This window comes from Exophiala bonariae, assembly GCF_035927105.1.
Source record: "Exophiala bonariae strain CCFEE 5792 chromosome Unknown scaffold_10, whole genome shotgun sequence".
NCBI lineage: Eukaryota > Fungi > Ascomycota > Eurotiomycetes > Chaetothyriales > Herpotrichiellaceae > Exophiala > Exophiala bonariae.
Window position 1 is genome coordinate 107641 of NW_027042485.1, and position 18833 is coordinate 126473.

At 48.9% G+C, this 18833-nt stretch overlaps 6 protein-coding genes across 6 annotated transcripts; 2 read left to right on the forward strand and 4 right to left on the reverse strand.

The window, feature by feature from the left end:
- Positions 1-379: 379 nt before the first annotated feature.
- On the forward strand, positions 380-4177 carry LTR84_001321 (uncharacterized protein; the record flags this gene model as incomplete). Its single annotated transcript, XM_064844946.1, has 1 exon — positions 380-4177. One exon carries the CDS (start codon positions 380-382, stop codon positions 4175-4177), a length of 3798 nt encoding a protein of 1265 aa, XP_064707204.1.
- A 1890-nt stretch (positions 4178-6067) lies between these two features.
- Positions 6068-7682, reverse strand: LTR84_001322 (uncharacterized protein; the record flags this gene model as incomplete). The annotated part of the gene is made up of 2 exons (XM_064844947.1): positions 6068-6743; positions 6793-7682. 2 exons carry the CDS (start codon positions 7680-7682, stop codon positions 6068-6070), a joined length of 1566 nt encoding a protein of 521 aa, XP_064707205.1.
- A 395-nt stretch (positions 7683-8077) lies between these two features.
- LTR84_001323 (uncharacterized protein) lies at positions 8078-9124 on the reverse strand (the record flags this gene model as incomplete). Its single annotated transcript, XM_064844948.1, has 1 exon — positions 8078-9124. One exon carries the CDS (start codon positions 9122-9124, stop codon positions 8078-8080), a length of 1047 nt encoding a protein of 348 aa, XP_064707206.1.
- Positions 9125-9979: 855 nt separating this feature from the next.
- On the forward strand, positions 9980-11916 carry LTR84_001324 (uncharacterized protein; the record flags this gene model as incomplete). Its single annotated transcript, XM_064844949.1, has 2 exons — positions 9980-10200; positions 10269-11916. The coding sequence occupies 2 exons, from the start codon at positions 9980-9982 to the stop codon at positions 11914-11916; spliced, it is 1869 nt and encodes a 622-aa protein (XP_064707207.1).
- Positions 11917-13000: 1084 nt separating this feature from the next.
- LTR84_001325 (uncharacterized protein) lies at positions 13001-14440 on the reverse strand (the record flags this gene model as incomplete). Its single annotated transcript, XM_064844950.1, has 1 exon — positions 13001-14440. The coding sequence occupies one exon, from the start codon at positions 14438-14440 to the stop codon at positions 13001-13003; it is 1440 nt and encodes a 479-aa protein (XP_064707208.1).
- An 866-nt stretch (positions 14441-15306) lies between these two features.
- On the reverse strand, positions 15307-17720 carry LTR84_001326 (uncharacterized protein; the record flags this gene model as incomplete). Its single annotated transcript, XM_064844951.1, has 4 exons — positions 15307-16272; positions 16325-17324; positions 17374-17496; positions 17581-17720. 4 exons carry the CDS (start codon positions 17718-17720, stop codon positions 15307-15309), a joined length of 2229 nt encoding a protein of 742 aa, XP_064707209.1.
- Between the last annotated feature and the right edge of the window lie 1113 nt (positions 17721-18833).

Consider the following 18833-nt stretch of genomic DNA (forward strand, 5'->3'; position numbering starts at 1 on the left):
GGGTCGGCCGCCACATGCTATCATCCATGCCAAGCGGGTGCCCTGGCCTGAAGTGGAAAGCTGGGGAAACCCGTTTAGCGCAGCCTGGCCTCTCGTCCAAGATAGAAACATCTGATATCTCCCTCTCTTCCTTTCTCCCTGGAACCCCTTCATCACTATCAGTCAACGACCCTTCCACAGTGCCCGCCCATCGCATTCATCTTGCCCGCTCACCAGCCTACTTCCATCAGGCACGTCCACCCTACTCTGCAGACTATTCGCCCTCTTCTCCGCAGTCCGCTCTCCACACCAGTCAGACTCCGCTGACCCTTTTTCCTTTTCCATCTCCTCATGTGGACTCGATGAATCGGATTGCCAGACGTAGGCGCATCTCGCCTGGATGCCCGTCCTGAACCCATTCCTACGCGCGCTCTTTCAGAGCAGTGTGCTAGGACATGCTTTACCCTCACAAAACTATGTCCTCCTGGTCCCCACCACCGAATCCCTCCTGTACGGACAAGATCGCGAGACTGGCAAACGATATGCCGAACAGTGTGAGGATGAAGACTTCCTCGGGAGCCACATTCTCCGAATCCTACCAAATACCATCGCCGTAAAAGAATCGGGTGTTCGTGAGAGCAGGGGGAAGGCCAAGACTTATTCAACGGTCAACAGCAGGACCGTCATTCTGAAAGAGAATGTCGTGTACAGTAACAAAGGTTTCAAGCAGCTCACTCAGGCCTCCTTGCTTACCGACCTGTTGTATTATTCTCCTGGTCCAGAACCGCAGCAATGGCTCGTGTACTATATCACCAAACCTTTAACCGGCATCTTCGAAGCCTTGCCCATCAAGCCTGCCGCAATAGGAGAGAACCGAAATACCACAACGACAACTACGACAACAACCGATGCATCTATAGGCAGCTCTTCCGAGCCTCCGACCCCAAAGAAAAAAGATATCAAGTCGTTTAATGAGCTCTTGAATAGCTTTCCCATGATTGCTCGGCAGATGCAGCCCGGGTTGGAACGGCTTTTCAATGAATTTGGCAAGGAGTTGGGCAGACCGTTGCCACCTCCTCCTTCGCGAAGTCCCACATTAGGGTCGCTTGATGGAACTACCCAGGCTTCGGACACCGCTTCCATCAAATCGAATGGGTCGGTCAAATTACCGTTCAATTCCGCTGCATATTTCGAAGACGAAGAAGATCTTATGCGAAGAGCCCTTGAAACGGCTGTGACTGCAGCGATCGACCTGTTTCAGGGGGTGGACAAGCAGCAGTTGTCTTACTTGGGTGCAACCACTGACTTGACAGGTCCTGATGTTGAGAGACTGATCGAGCGTTATGTTGCGGAAACAGTTCATGACACACTGTTGTTCCCTCGACTTTGCTCGTTCCATAAAGCCCCAGACCAGGAGCTTGACAAGCGAATCCGTCAGATGGATTGCCTAGACGTATCTCAGGTCGGCATTGCTATCGAAGATGGCAAGACAGGGAAGCGGGATCTAATATCAAGGATCAATCGAGGAGTAACAGTCTTCCGTAAAATGGGAGTGTCTGGAAGTCCGCAAGAAATGCTAGGAGTCTTGCTCGAAACCCAAAAGGTCGTTTCGGAACCACAAGGTGTGACTGACGAGGAAAAGCGGGCAGTGGCAGCCTTGACCATCAATGCTGATGTTCTCGTGTCTCTCTTACTTTTAGTCGTCATACGCTCTTCAGTCCGACACCTTCAAGCCAGGTTATCATATATGCAGAGGTTCATCTACATAGATGACGTCGAAAGTGGCGAGATCGGTTATTCGCTCAGTACTCTTGAAGCTGTCCTGACATACCTCGCACGAGATGCTGGAGGTTTACGCAAAGCGTCGAAGCAGAACAACCTGCTCTGGAAAGCTGTCAAGGACGGGTCAGTGGATGACATCAGAGCCATCTTTGAGGAATCTGCAATCGTCTCTGATGAAATTGTCGACGAACCTTGCGAGATATCTCTTTCTCGAATAACTACCTCCTCTGTCCACACGATCGACCATGCAGATAGGCCTCCCTTATCCCGGAACCCATCAAGTGAAGGTGGATTATCACACGTCTTTCCTTTTCAGGCAGCCGAGAGAAAGGCCTCAGTCCCAAAACAGAAGAAGCGAGTTCAGATGGCTGCGAGAAGCATGTCGATATCTTCGGCATTTTCATTATTGTCGAGAGCTACAACAATCGACACTACATTGAGTGGTATTGAAGGCGATACCTCGGTCTCTAGTCTAGCACAGACACAAGACTCCATCGGCAACTCAGTTCTTATGATGGCGGTTGAAAATCAGAAGCCACAATCGCTAAGGTACCTCCTAGGCTTGACTGAGCACTATAGCCTCGAGGATGTTTTAGCAGACACAACTCAAGAAGGAGCAACACTTCTGAGTGCTGCAGTTCAACTCGCCAACACTGAACTCATTGATATCATCCTTGAATATACAGAACACAACACGACCGAGGAGAAATTTCGAGAATATCTCTCGATTAAGGATTCTCGAGGTCGGAGTACAAGCCACTATTTGTTCAACACCCCCAAACTTATCAAGAGGCTTGCGGATATTGTTCCCTGGCGTCAGAGAGACAAGATTGGCCATACACCCCTCTTCGCTATATGTCGTACATACGATCATACAGAGTACAGCACAATGGTATCTCAAGCTCTGGTGGCTGCACAAATCTCACAAGGCGACGGCCTACCACTTCGGGTCGAGGACCATGTCGATAACAAGGGCAATTCTTTGCTCCATATCGTGAATGATGCTTCGATTATGCAACACATCCTTCAGACATGCGATGTTGATCTTAACTCGATGAACGATAGAAAGTTCACGCCGCTGATGCTTGCTTCAAAATACGGTCGGGTTGACATGGTTCGGATTTTCCTGGCCGATCCAAGGATAGACACATATTTGAGAGAATCTCGAGGTTTGACTGCCGTGGAACTAGCGAAAGACGATGAAGTGCGCAATAGAATTGACGATCTTACTCTTTTTTCGCCCACCAATAGCCCGGATGCGACGGGAAGAATCACAGCCATTGTAAGATCTTTTTTTGTCGAAGATGGTTCAACAAGATATATCCTCAAATCAGGTGCACCAAATCCCTCTGTGTCGAGCACAACATACACCATCACCACAAGCCGAAGGGCACTGCAAGACTTCGAGAATTTGACAACTTGGCTCTCTATGGACCACCCTGCTTCTTACATGCCAACTATGGTAGCCAACAATTTTCGAAGTCCATTCCAGCTTCACTCTCGTCCTTCCAGATCTGTACTTCATGCTGCACAAACTCATCTGGATCGTTTCTTGAGCATTCTCATGAAGCATCCTACTTTCTCGACACATGAGATGTTATGGGAATTTTTCCTTGTTCCTGATATGCTTCAGGAACAGATGGCAGAACGGGCCAAATTGAAGGCTGAGCTGGTCCAAGAAAAGATTGTGGATGATTACGAACCACTGACAACAAAATCCGACATGAATGCAGTTGATTCGTTGATATCCCATTCTCGAGATATGGTTAGAAGGGTGAACAACAGTACAAAAATGATTATTAAGAAGGGACACATCCACGCCCAAGCTCATTCCGATCTTGCAGAGTCCCTCAGCCTCTGTGCAGTCTCATTTGCCACATTGGGATCACCATCCAACACGTTGTCCAAGCTGCATATTGACACGTTCCTCCGATTCGCAAGCCTATCACATTCGGAGATTGCTTCGTCACCATTGACAAGCTTCATCATGAGTGTGACGTCTTTCCATTCGACAATAACAGCCATGCAGACAGCACTCCTGCGCCCAAGCAGTTTAATCTCTAAAATCGTGTCCAGCCAGAAAGCTTTAGACAAAACCAAGTCAAATCTGTATAACAACTCACTTCCCAAGAAGGGTATCATGAGCATCAACTTCCCCGGCTCAGAAGAAAGCCGGGCCAAATCCATGAAGGACATGGAGAAGAAGATCCTCCAAGGACAGACGGAGATCGAGCGCTTGGGTAAACAACTCAGATATACACATGAAGTGGTAGTGGGTGAATTGGCGGGATGGACTACATGGCGTGAGGAATGGGGGAAAGAGGAAATCAGACGCCTGGCGAAGAATATCGTGGTCAAGGAGAAGGAGCGGTTGAAGTCTATGCAGCGCGCGTTGAGGGTGCTGAGAGAGGGCTGAACCCCCCGAGCAGCAGAACGATTCAGTTGCGAATTTCCCGAAAGAAGCGGGAGGGCGAATTGTCTTCTCGCAATAACGCACAATTGTATAATTGCGTTCAAGGAGAGATAGTCTCATAGCGAAGGAGTCTCGAGGGATGTTCCCATTTGGATATAGGAGTATGGGAACCAAGGCGTGGGTGGGGGAATTCTTCAAAGCTCAGGAGAATCCAAAGTGAGATTACGTAGGGTTGGTTGTCCCCATCAAGTTTTCTTTTGCTTGCTCTCTTTGTTATAGATTTATCATGACCTATAACTTCCGGTCCGTCTAGAACGTGAAGTGTGGTGTGGAATGACAGAAGTTTTTAATGCCCCACTTTAACTAGGATTGAATTGGTAGTATTTCTCTCCCTCTCTCTCTAGCCGTGAGTCACCTTCTTGACCGTCCCGTCCTTATCGACATGGACATTCAACCTACCCAAAAGCACAAATTAGTATTGTGTCACATGCACAGGGTTTGTCCCAGCTCCCTGAAAAGGGGTGAAAAGGGGTCCAAAAACATTACCGATCAGGCACATGGTCCATGGTCAGCATCGAGTTCTCCTCGACGACGCGATGGTTCTGCGGCAGGTCCTTCTTGGCGAAGCTCGTCTCGTTGCTCGCGCTGCCGAGCGTCTTGCCCAGGAGTTTGCTTTGCCAGTCGGAGCCTGATCCTGAGCCTGACGAGGAAGAGGAGTCTTTCGAGTTGATGCCGGGGACGACGAGTGGCATTTTTGGTTTGGTTGATTGGGTCGTTGGGATCTTGTGGTGGTTTACGGTGACGTAGTGTGGTGTTGTGGGTGGAAAGGTTGGGGGTTGGTCAATATGTATTTAATGTCTATCAAGGAAGTTTGAAAGTAAAAGAAAGCGATTAGTTGGATTGCTGGCATTACAATGATAAGTACTTCTTCGAACGAGGAATACGGATGCCTGGCGTTGTGAAAGTCAATCGGGACCCTTTCATTGGCTTCACCATCCCTCAGATCTTGGTGATATGATGTCTTCAAGGTGTGGCGGATTGGAGATGAGAATGACGTAGTGCAACCGTTGATAGCCTTGATGTCAGTGGATGGAAGACATAGAAAAATTGGGGCACTGGTTGGGCATGGCTGGTCATTTGACAGCCGTGTCGAGTTGCAGAGTGTTTGGAACCCTCGAGAAAAAGGATGTGATTAGGGAATAAGGACTTGAAAGTCAAGAGAAGAAATATTTGTATTGTGTCATGTTCAATCCCATCACCCCGGAATTTCTCCCTCCTTTTCTCGATCGTCGCTATGCATCGAAAAAGAGACATTCAGCAGTAGTGCGTCTCTGAAGAGCTACGAGGCTGGACATGTTATCAGCCTTCCATGCTTCATGCATAGTATTATAACAGATTTCCCCTTCCATGATACTAAGTCTCAGATCTCTCTTTTTGAAATCTGCTCAGAATTATTTTGGCACATCCTCATCCTCCAATTCCATTCTCTCACACATGATCAAACTCAATCCAGGCCAGTCAGTGGAGAGTGTGGAAGAAGAAAGAAATCATATAAGTACATTGTTTTGAAAGTAAACGTGCATTCCGACTCAATGCCTGGCCCATTTCCTTGTTTTTGGAGAGGGATTGGTGGTGTGATAGAAGACATGAAGTTCTCCTTCCCAAATCGAGTTGAGTTGACCAAGCCAGTTCTCCAGAGATTGAGAAGACATTAGTGATGACAAAACAGCGGTGCGAATCTGCAGCAGTGTCGCCGTGCCCAACACCACCTACCGGCAGGCGTTCGATCGCCAATGAAGGATTTCATATGACTGAACAGCGAGGTTGGTTGGTGATTGTCCAGCAAGCTTGTCCTATTGAGAATGCTGGTGAAGTGATCCTTTTATCGACAGATCATATGTAATCTCTGGCAGCCTTCTGCAACTCAATCATCCTCCAGCCTCGTGTCTCGGGATTGTTGACTTCTTCTGGTAACCTCGTGACGCCAATGGCATATGTTACAAGCTGGACCTTATCTTCCATGCCAGCGGCAAGTTGATTAGTCTTTTTGTTTCGGTATACATGGACTTCTTGCGTCCGACAGGTGATGATGAAAACTGGAATGTCACCAGGCTCCAGGAGTCGAGCATTGAGAATGTCGACGGCTCTGATATCCAAGATTTTTCCGTCCGACTTCAATCCTGCCTTTGTGTATTGCTCCATCAGAGCAGAATAGACTTGGAATTGAGCAGCGGAGAGCCAGAGCTTCAGCGTTTCCACGTCACCCTTCACATAGGCATCCAAAACTTCTGGTAAAATGTATTCTCGCATGTCTCGCAGGAAAGGCTCCATCTGGAAAGAAGGGTCGATTTCACGGAATTTCTTGATGACCAGAGCGGTTTCGTTCTCCGCAAAAAACCCGGCAACACGATCGGAGATCGATCGAGCCGTTGAAATCAGAGGGTTTTCGGATTCTTCGTAGGTGTTTTTCATGTTAAAGAGTCCTTGCATGACCTTGGAATTTTCCTTGAAACTATTCCAGGATTCTTTCCATGCGGCATCTTTATGAACGGTAATGTTGGTTCCGGCACTGTGATGGATTAGCAACAGTTTCACTTGGCAGGAACAGGGGGATTTACTTTGGATCTTCAACAATGGGTTCTGACGGGAGTTTGCCAGAAGCTCGTTCTTTCGCCTCTCTAGCCTCCCTCCTTCTTCGCCTCTCTTCCTTCTCAGTCCAGCCACCGTATCTTGAACTACTTCCGTCGTCAATGGCTTCCGAGACGTCCTTGAATGCTTTGGTTTCTCGAACAGGTCGAGTGGCTTTCTCAATTCCACGACCGGTCGCATTGACACCTTCTCGGATTCCTTGAACGACTTTTGTATCCCAGGTCCAGGCAGCACCTTGTCCGATTACTCGCCCAGTGGATTTGATGGCTTGAGAAGTTCCCTTGGTTGCGGCCTCGGATGCCTCTCTAGCTTTTCGAACTGCATCTGACTCCGTAAATTGCTGTACAGATCCAGAAAGTTGTTTGGTAGATTCATTCCACTCTTTGGAAGCTTTGAATTCGGTACGGAGAGTCTGGGTAAAGACCTGCCAGGGCGTCTTGTCTCCGTGTGGCGGAGGAGCAGCGTCCTCCTTTGAATCCTTGCCATCCTTTTCCGATTTTTCGTCTTTGTCTTTTTCTCCTGTTGATTCTTCGCTTTTTTCCTTCTCCTCACTGGCTTCTTGTTTTGGCTTTTCGCTCCTCGGCGGATCTCGGACTTCGTCTTCGGGTTTAGACTGTTTGAGTTGTGGCTGAGAAGTGTGTAGAGACCGAAGAAGAATATGATTCGAGGGGAGGAGACGGGAGGAGAAGGAGATAGACGATATGGATGGTTGGAGAAATGATGATTGTGTATTGGAGGAGATTAATTGTCTGTTGGCTGTGATGCGGCCATATTGAGCAGCGCGCGAAGAGGCGACTGAGGCAGTGGCAGTCACATAATGACGGACACTATGAATCGGTGCGCGGCGCAGCACAATCATGCTATCTATTATAAGAAGGTAAAACACCACAAGCAGAAAGGAATGTGGAGGGAGAGACGCCGTGAATAAATGAAAGATGATTGAGCTGGGTGCTTTCAATAAAGAAATCAGGTCACCAGCGGAGAGTAAAACTGAAATTCGTTCGGCTAAATTACTTCTTCTATCGGTTTTTGCTAGCTTTTGCACTAGTTACAACTATACATTTAGTGGCTCACTAGTGGTATGGTACGCACTAATGTCTGATGAAGATGTTCTCACCTTCAAGTTGGTTTAATGGCGCTCCAGTCATTGAGAAGTTTATTGTACATATATACATACAAAGAAATCAGTCTGGATACTCTCAAGCTTCATGTCGATCTCGGGAATCGTAATAGTGGGAAATACCTGAAAAGGAATCATCGGAACCACCAGTTCACGCTGGCAGTAACCCCAGTACCCACGCCTTTGACACTATGCCACCATCCTTTAGGTATGAATAGAGCATCGCCCATTCCAAGCGTTGTCTCTTGCCCATATGTGGTCATGAAGTCTTCGTAGGGGGAAGCCCCATCCTTTATGGGCCAGATGGCGTTGTGGAGGACAGCTTTTTCTGGGCCAATCATCATTTCATCACCTCGGATGTTGGCAGAGGTATCTTGACGATGGTTCAGACGTGCTTGAACGTCGGCGAAGACCGCAGCGCCAATCTCAGGAGGCAGAAGTCGCACCACTTTCTGACCAGCAAGTTGGATGAAAATATTGGGATTTGGATCCCGATGGAGAGGTGTGTAGGTTGGGGGTCGTCCTAACCAGAGGCTGGAAGCGTAGATGTCGCCTTTGATTGGGCTGGAAGAGCTCTTGTGAGTGATGAGACTTGGAGTGGGCAGGTCCTGCTGGAGAGCTGGTGGCAGGGCGGCCAATGAGCATTGAGCCAAGTATATGGAGTGATTGCGCTGAGATCTTTGGTGTCCAGGTGGTACAGTTGGCTGGTTGGACTTGGGCGAGAGATAGGTTAACAGAATCTCTAGCGGTGCCTCTTCGACACGCTCAAAGGTCTCCTCTTCGGACGACTCAGAGATGTCATCGCTAGTCGAGGTGAGCTCCAGTGGCACCAAGGTGTCTTGATACTTGGTCCAGAATGAAGGGTTTAACTCAGAGCTCTTGGTAATCTCCCAAATGGCATGATCAGGATTGACTTTGCCGTCACTGGGGACCCAGCTCTGATGGGTGAACCATCTAGAACAGGCTGATGGGAGATCTGATGCCGATCGAGGGAATTGGTAAGGCAGGGCTGGAATATAGGCCAGGACATGGAATGGTTCTGGATCCCATGAAGGGAGGACCGGAACTTGATTCAAGCTTAGCGCACCAGTCGAGGTAATCGAGTTGAAGTGTCTAATGCCAAAGTTTTGACACCTAAGAGCCTGAAGGCATGATAGTGGGCGTGGAGGAATGCATTGCATCAGAAAGGAAAGAGCCCTGGCTGTCTCGGTAGCCCAGCTGCTAAACCAGGGCGTGGATAGTGATCGAGATATCTCTCGACTCCCGAGGCTCGGACGGGCCTACCTTGACTCGATCTGAAGACTGTTGCGAGCTGCTACCCATTCAATGTATAGGTGCTTCGGACATTGATGTCGTAAACAGGCTTGCGGCTATACTTGCGAATCATGAGACCGTTTGAGCCCAAAAGAAGCCTGGAATCGATTTTGGATGGATACGAAATACGAGCGTTGGAGAATTCGGCGAAACTACCTGCCGAAGAACCTGAGCTAAAGTATGGCTACTAATTGGAACCGCGTCTGGCACTGGCAAATTGAACTGACTCTGTTGACGCACTTGCCTCGGTCCCTTCCTTTCCAAGTCAAACAGAGGAGAACCTTCGGAGGCGCGAATCGCTACGGGCACAGACACATGTGATATTGCATTAATTAATGAAAACGATGGGGGGTGTAATCACTCCACTGTTTGTTTCCCCAATCCCCAAGACTCCGTGCGAAAACGTGATTGATCAACATGATGCATGAGTCCTGAGACCCTGGGAAATCATGGATGGCCCGATCGGGCCTTGTCTTCCCATAAGGCATTTCTAAATTCGCAATCACTTCAAGGTTGACAGAAAGACCAGTACCTAGGTATCTTCTGTTCCTAGTTGGACTCATACACTTATCAGGCCACCACGTCGTGGTCTCCTCCTTCCTTCTTTCCCTTCTCGAGTCGTTCTTTTCGCTAATCACCTCCATATCTTCCCATCCTTTACCCCTCTCCTTTCCCCAGCATCTCCCACACTACCTCCAGATCTCCAGACTTAGGTCTTCAAAATGGCAAAAAAGGTTGACAAGATCCAATACATCTCAGAGCCTGATGGCACATCCTACCTCTACTACCCAGTTGCTATCATTGGCGGGGGAGAGTCTGGCATCGCCATGGGCTGTCGATTACGCTCTGAGCTAGGTTTTGACCAATTTCGTATATTTGAACGCATGTCCGGTCTGGGAGGCACTTGGTATGCCAACACTTATCCTGGCATTGCTTGTGATGTGTAATGGTTTCCCCTCTCCGGATCCTAGAGAGTCCATAGTATTTGCTAATACCTTTCAATTCAAATAGACCTGCCATTCTCTACTCCTACTCATTCGCACAAAATCCCTCCTGGACCAGCGTCTTTCCCTCTGGCAAGGAGATCGTCCGGTATCTGGCTGATGTTTGCGAGAAATACGAGATCCTTGATAAAATCCAGCTCGACACATCTGTCAAGTCTATGCGATGGCTCGATCAGCAGGAAGAATGGGAAATCGTTCTAGAACATTTGGCTCCTGGAGTCGGAGATCTTGCAACTCATCAACGAGTGACATTGGAGAAAGAGAAAGGCAAAGGTGCTGCAGTTCTGCGCACCGAGATCATACGCGCCAAAGTCGTCGCTTCCGCTGTTGGGGGCCTGGTTGAACCCAAGAGACCTATCGACTTCCCAGGTATCGATACCTTTGAAGGGGAAATCGTTCACACCGGCCGTTGGGACAAAAACGTCGACTTCCGAGGCAAGAATGTTGTGGTGGTAGGTACAGGCTGCTCCGCAGCTCAAGTAGTTCCACAGCTCGTCAAACCGGAATATGGCGCGAAGCACGTCACTCAGCTCATGCGGTCGCCTCCTTGGGTTGCACCGACTATTCCTGATGAACAAGTTCGCTTTCTTTCGCAAACCGTTCCAAAACTCTCCCGGCGCATTCCCGGTTTCCAGAATGCTTTCCGGAAATTGCTTTTCTCCTTTATCGAAGCCGAGTTTATCAGTCTGTTCTCGGCTACCGAAGCTGCAAGAAAACATAGAGAGGCTAAAAAGGACGAACTGCTGGCTCACATGCGCAAGCACGTACCAAAGGAATACCAGGAGATCTTGACGCCGGACTACGAAGTCTTTTGTAAACGACGAGTGATTGATGAAGGCTGGTTCAAATCGCTCCAACACCCTGACATTGAAATCACCACCCTACCTCTGACTTCGGTTCAGCCTCAATCAGTGACACTTGGTCCGGGTCGTTATTACCCACCAATGTCTCAGACTGATTCTAAGGTTCCTACAGAGGAGAAAACCATCCCTACAGATGTTATTGTCATGGCCAATGGATATGAGACCAACATTTGGTTACACCCACTTGACGTGACCGGCCGCAACGGCAGATCCCTTTACAAGACTTGGGAGGAGCGCGGTGGTGCTCAAGCATACTTAGGTACTGCCATGGATGGCTTCCCCAACTTCTTCATGATCTTCGGGCCAAACACCGCAACGGGCCACTCAAGTGTAATCCTCGCTAGCGAGAACATGGTGAATTACAGTCTCAACTTCATCAAACCAGTCCTTCGTGGTGATGTTACAAAATACGAGGTTAAGGAGTCTGCAGAGCGAGAATGGACCAAGGGCATTCAGGATGCATTGAAGAACTCGGTCTTTATGTCGGGCGGCTGTAACAGTTGGTATTTCGACAAGAATGGCTGGAATTCAACCGTCTACCCACGCACTCAAATTGACTTCACCCTGAGGTGCATGTTCCCTCGCTGGAGCCACTGGGAAGCAACGTATACGCGTAAAGGTCTGGTTAAGCTTACATTGGCAAGGTTGTTGAAGCTCTTCGCCCTTGTCAGTACTCTGTACGGTGCCTATTTTGCATTTAAGAATGGAAAGGCGCGGACAAAGGACGTGCTCAAGGGTATACTGTCGCGGGTTAGGGAAGGCGCACTGGCATTGGCAGCGAGAGTGAGATGAGTCTGGCCGACCCATGCGCTGATTTTGTGAGCAGCTATCCCCAGCTGTGGTAGATGGACGCTCCGAACTTCGAGCGGTGCTGAAGCAAGGAGTTGTTCAAGCTCGGTATTGTTTGCGTTTTACCATAGTACAGTAGACCGCACATAACTAGATCAAGATATGAGCGAGAATATACATAATTCCAACTTCATACGTCATGAACATCCTGAGATTAAATCCACATGTATCACGGAAAAACCACGGTAAAAGAACTTCACACTCCATTCGAGCAAATCCCAACATGAATCTCAATATCTACAGACGTAAAACGTTTCGTCAAGTAGACCACCGGCCAACAACACCCTCACTCACCAAGAGTCAAGCCCACACCCGGAGAGCAAGCTGGACCTTCTGCCAGCGACGTATCAGGGTCTTGGGTCATAGGAAGGTATCGAGAATAGCATAGGATAGAATCGGCCAGGACAGGACAGGACAGGACAGGACAGGACAGGATAGGATAGGATAGGACAGGATAGGACAGGATAGATATGTATGTGGATGAAATGTATCATTGATTCTTCTTTTCTCGATGCTTGGGCTCTTTCCCGTTTTGGTCCTTCTTCTTGCCTTGGTGCCTCACTGTGGCTGGAGTCTAATTGGGACATTCATTGTGCACTTACTCACTCACTCATTCACTGGACGTATACATCGAGCGATCAATTTGATGGTCTTGAAGACGAAGAAGAAGGAAAGAGAAACAAGCCTGAAGATGAAGAAGAAAAAGCTGGGTTTGTTTGTTCTCTTCGCGGCTCTGTACCATTCTCGTTTTGTCTTTCGGGGAAAAGAGAGAAAATGCTAAACAGGTGGTCTTCTTGGGGGGTTCTCTAATGGTTGCATAAGGTATGTAAAAGGGGTTGTTGGGTTGATTGGTTCCTGCTTGCTGCGTCCCTTCGACTTTTTCGGAAAGTCGTCTTGCAGTTCGCCTGCTTGGTTGTTATTATGTTTCTTGCATCTTCATCTTCGTCCTCATCCTCATCATACTCATTGAGTCACACAGGCAAAGCATCACTTCATCCCACACTGTAGGGAGTCGCATGCCAGCTTTTCATATCCAATTACTTCCATCTTGTTGATTGGTTTGGCCAGCTGCCGTCGTCTCCGTCGTCACTTTTGGGGGCCCTGATTTCCTCCTTGAAGCTTTAGACTTCGCCTGATTCTGATTCTGACCTCCCAGTAGTGCATCGCCATCTGCATCAGCTTCTCGTTTCGTTCTTGACCGTGTTCCAGTCTGTCCCTGACCCTGGCTCATCATGATTGCGTCACCATCCTGATCGGCTGCAGCTTCTTCTTCAGCTTCGTCATCCTCCTTTTCGCCGGGCAATGCGTGAGGCTCTTCGTCGGGATCGCCATCAACAGTTCCACCGTACCTGTCGTGGTATTTCTGTGCCTCGTCTAGGTAGTTGATGTCCATAGGTTTGGATCGAAGCCATTTCATCCTCGGCCCACTCTTTGCTCGTTCAGATACTCTGAAACCGTAGATCTTGGGCTCGTAGATTTTCCCCTTCCCTAGCCCTGGTGCAAGATTATGTGTGGCCGAGCCGTTGATAGTCAGAGGCTGAGGTGGGAGAGACGCCAATGCGTTGGCTAACGCCGTCTTTTCGTCCTTAGATTGTGTCACTCCGGGAATCGCTGGTGGTTGGGGTAATGTGAGGCTAGAGCTTCGACTTGCACTAATACCTGTACTGCCACGAGCATTGGTCGTATCATTAGGACTCAGAATGCTCTCTGCGTCATCGGTACCCTGAACAGTAGAGTCTCTAGCGGAACGTCTCTTAAGCGGAGCGACATCGAGATCAGGATATGACATGAAGAACAAGCATGGGAAAGTCGTGCCGAAGAAAGCGCCATCGACAGCCTGAAACCTAGAATTAGGAGGCGTGTAAGCGTCCAGGCAACTCGGGCAGAACAGCTTGACCGTTTGTTGGCCTGGGCTGTCGGTGAGTCCAACTGGTAGGACTTTTGTCCCGGCGCAATACACCCGCGGACAGAACCCGAAATGGGACAATTCGTACTTTTCCATCATCTGTTGAATTCCAGGCCTTGATGTGATGTATCGAGCATGAATCAGACCATAGAGAAGTTCAGCGGATGACTCGATGACACTAGTATCGGACGAGGAGCGCCCATGTCGTCTTCCACCGGCAACACCACCAGTACCGGCAGATACACCTGACTGTCTTCTGGGTTCACCATTTCCGTTGTTCAGAGGGTCGTCCAATTCATCCCCCAACAGGCCATCGTCTTCCTCTTCTTCCTCCTCTTCCTCTTCTTCATCCGACAAGGCTGAGGAATTCGTCTCTGACGGCTCAACATCGAGAATCATTTCTAATGCATCCTTATACATGGGTACTTGTGCTTGTAGACCCGTCAAATTGAAATCATCTTCGATAAAATCTTCGCTGACTTCGGCAAAGTACTCGTGGCCCACCAAATTGCAGAAGGTGCCGATCCAACTATCTGGACTTTGAGAGGATGACTGCGACATCTCGGAGATTGTAGCGGACGAGCTGGTGAAATGTTGGTAATAGAGGGACTCGGAGAAGTCGGATTCAAATTGAAGCCTGTCCAGGCCCGTGGCCAGAACGGAGGCCTGCTCTGCAGACAGATTGGTGTTGATTTTGTGCGACACGAGTGTTTATTTGGGAAGTGGTTGGTTGTGAGAGTCGAGTCTCGCGCTGGAGATAAGAGATGGAATCAGGCCGTGAGGAACAGTGGGTGGGGTGGAGGGGTTGGCTCGCAGAGGATTGTGAGGTTAATGGCGACTACAAAGACATTGACGCCTCTCGTAGGTCACTCTGGCCCGATACGAGAAACAACACTCGAGATTAGCAATGCTGGAGTGGGTGAAGCGTGAGGGAGGCTGTACAAGGCAGGCGGAGGGACTGGCGATATTGAGTGAGGATAGACTGAGTGTGGGTGAATGACTGGGGTGAACGGCTTGTCGAGTATGGAATCATAGAGGATCGAAAGTCTGTGGTACGGAAGACTACTGAATGATTATGGTATTGAGAAATTAGACCGTGTTTGGCGTCACTTCATGACATAGAATGCGCCTTGCGGGTCGAGGAAGGCATATCATGCCCTCCAACTTGAATCTGGTAGACGAATCTGGCCGGTTGAGGTTCGGTCTGGTCTTGGCATGGCTTCAATCACGTGACGGAAATTGTTCAGGGAGGTATGGGAAAATAGCAGCAAGCAACGCCTGGAAAAGCTGAATTGGTAAACTACCAAATACCTAGGTACTTTGCTATCCTTTGTATTCTCGTTGCGCGTCGTCTCACAGAGTCATCAGAAAAACAATACCCAACGTCGGCGCTAGTGCAAAAGAAACCCCTCCGGCTCCAACCCAAACTAAAACAGTTCGTTCATGATCCGTGTCAATGCCGGCTCGTTGCCGAATACATTAAATCCCTCTCCAAGGTCTGCGTTAGAACCGACGTAGTTGAACGCGTCGGGGCCAGGAGTATTCGCGCCGTATCCACCAGCCAGTTCAAATAAGCTAGACAACTCATTGGTCATTTGTAAGGCATCATCCGGGCTGACCCCGAGTTCTTCACCACCATTGAGTCTATGCCCATTGCCATTGTAGCCATGGTAGTCCACCTTGTGACCAGCCAGACCAGCCATTGCAACAGCCGCGTCGGATTGGGCATCCTGATCAGGATCGTTCATCCCAGCGCCTCCTCCTCGTGCTATGAGTGCGAGTTTGTCACCAATGTCTTTGAGTCCTCGGATCGTACGCCACAGCCTTTTTGATACATGTGATTTGGTGCTGAATCCTTTGATGAGCTCAATGGCAGCATAGAATTCTGTTCTGGTTTGGGTACAGAAGACTGCTGGCGCATGCGCGACCGATAGGAAAAGTACAGCCAAAGCTTGCACCAAAAAGTAATTGTAGAGCTGCTGTTGCGTCTTGTAAATATCCGAAATCTGATTCACTCCCGTCAAGGTGTTGATTGTATCTTTCGCCACATCGACGACGTTCTGTGCGTAATGTCGATGTTCCATAATACTCGTTGCCGAGTGGAGTATGGGCCGGTATATTGAAATGCGTGCCTGATTTCTACGCATGTACATCAACAACCTCAAGCGTCGAGCGCCCCGTCCAGGTATTTCATTCTCACGAATAATATCTCGACTGTTGAACTGCAAGGCATCCGGAAGTTGATCGTACCACTGCAAGATTTGATAATCCAAGAATCCAATTTCGTCCTTCTTTGTCTGCTGTCCTCCATCATATGCAAGGTTATGGTACCATACCTTTGTAGCGATCTGGTTGTATTTCGTAATATGTTTGAGGTATGGGCGACTCTCATCCTACGATTAATTTGTCAGGAATCAGCTCAAATTTATTGCGAATGGTACTTACAGGTTCTGGCAAGCCGGGATCAATATCCGCATCCTGTAAAGCAAAAGGCATGCCTGTTCCGAAACTCCAACGGCGGTCTAAAGCATAAACTGTCCAGAATATTCTAATAGCATGTTGATACTCAGCCTCATTGTTGAATAATTTGAGCAATGTTTCTTTGCGATGCAGCCCCATCTCAATGCACATGCGAGCTGCAATCCCAATGAAACGCCAGGCTTGAGCCTCTTCATCCCTCTGGAAGTAATAGGTTGCTGTAAGAACAACCAAAATCACTGATTTCAAGTCGATCGAGGTGACAAGCTTCAAATCAGTGGCAGGCTTTGCTGCATCGAAGAACCTTTGGCCAAGTTCACTGCGACCATGGCCTTCGACTGTGAGTGTGATCCCAAGAAGCATCTTGAGAATGGTGGTTTCTTCATCATCAAATGTATCAGCACCTGGGAGTCCTGGCTGACCAAGGCCTGTCCGAAGGGAAGCACCGATAAACTTGTACAGAGATTGTGCATGTTGTAAGACCTTCTCCGCATCTATCACGGGGTACATGATACCTATCTCTTCCTCGTAAACGCGTAGAATTCGAGCCACTTCATTGTAATCGATCAGCCACAGCGGATCCTTGGATGGATGAGGTGGCAGCGACGTTGGAATTGGTGAAGCTGCACGACTTCTGTCTGCAGACCCTAGGCCTTCATCCACCATATTGTGCGTGATGCCCATGGTTTGCAAGGAGGATTTGGCCACATCCAAACCATATAATGTACTGGTCGGGCCGTGAAACTGCGGTAGCCCTTTGGAAGGTCTTTTGGGCGAGATGAGAGGAGGCAGTGTACGGGGAACAGATATGGACATGCTGCGAGTAGAGCCTTCTTGCGAGAATTGAGGGTCAAGGGCACCGACATAGCTTGTATCTGGTCGATTTCGCAGCTCGTTCAAACTAGCATATAAATCGTTGACCTGTTCTTGCAGCGAGGTTATATGATCGCGCATCTGGCGGAATTCCCTGTATTGCATGGTCAATGAATGATAAACGAGTAGTGAGAGCAACATACGCCGAGTCCTTGAGTGAATTGGTGCAGCAATTTGGTGCATAAACGCACTCGAGCGAGAGATTCCCACACCGCTGACATGGCGTTTGCCCATTGCACTTGATCTTGCGGCGTTTGCACTCATTGCTGTGTACAAAAGATGTCAGTATGAGAGTATATTGTATATTGTATAACAGCCGCAGTTGGATATCACGGTCAAGCATTCCTTACCACGCGATGGAAATGTATCTGTTCCTTTTGGAGCGGGTATGTGCTTGTCCAGCGTTGCTCGCATCATCGTCGGCCTTCCTCTTCTCACCGTGACCATTTGGCTGTGGCGAATTGTCAGATGCGACAGTACTGGAGGTCATGTTGCCTGATCACGGTCCAGATCACGCCAGTGACTCTCGCGGTGGACTGATATTGGCAAGTGGAGGAATATTTCCGCAGTTGGATGGAGTGCTGAGAGGAGGTCAAGAAGGCGGAATTATGGGAGGAACTGAGACGAACGTGGATAAAGTTGGGGAACTGGAGGTGGGAAATGTGGGATCAGAGCCGTGCGTTTTCGCTGAGCAAATGCCAGCAACTGACTGGCTCGCCAACTCTGGGCACAACAATTTGAGGGGTTGACACAAAATCATACCCGGAGGCAGCCGCTTGGGGCTTCGAATGTAGAGGCTCGTAGCCTAAACCGACCTCCTGAGTCTCGACCCCGTGTAGACACTTAACCAGCGCCTAATACCGCAAGTTATCCGAGGCTTATTGCATGCTTGACATAGCGCCCCTGAGCCAGGCTAGGCATACCTACACCGCCTAAAAATCGTGGCTGGCAACGCCTGGGGGTTGCAAAGCTTCTATGAGATTGTCTTTGGTGGCAATAAAGATCCAACATGAATCCTCCTTGACCATTTTATGCTCATGTGTCGTGACGAGGTCAGTGACCTTCAATCCTTCCATCTCCGAAATTGGAAAATGCGTTTCGAGAACTTGGCCAGAGGCTCTGGATCAGAATGAGACCGAAGGGATTCAACGGATCATCTGCTCTGCCTACTTGAGACCTACCAACTTGTTTCTCTGGCAACACTATTGAATCAAACTTCCCACTGGATGATTGTTAGGTGCAGGAGCAATGCAGACAGGTAATCATCAACGCTGGGTCAAGGGGCACTCGGTGCCCGAATAGCGGCGGTCTCGTCAGTCTAGAATCTCGAAGGGCGGCTCCAAGTCTATGGTTAAGATCCTAGCAGAAGGGAAACTAAGATCCATCTCAAGGTGAGTGACTTTGTGGGGTTGAATGCGGAAGCCTTCGTGTACCTGCATGGTGTAAGGGGGAAAACTGTAGGAACAAACAGAGATGCAAAGGTTCATGCACGCATGCTTCACTCTGGCCTGAAACTCTCCTTCTTGTGAAAGGATCCGGATGGCATTTTACTTTGCATCCCGGATTTTGGATGATCAAATCTACCAACAAGGAGAAAGGCCTA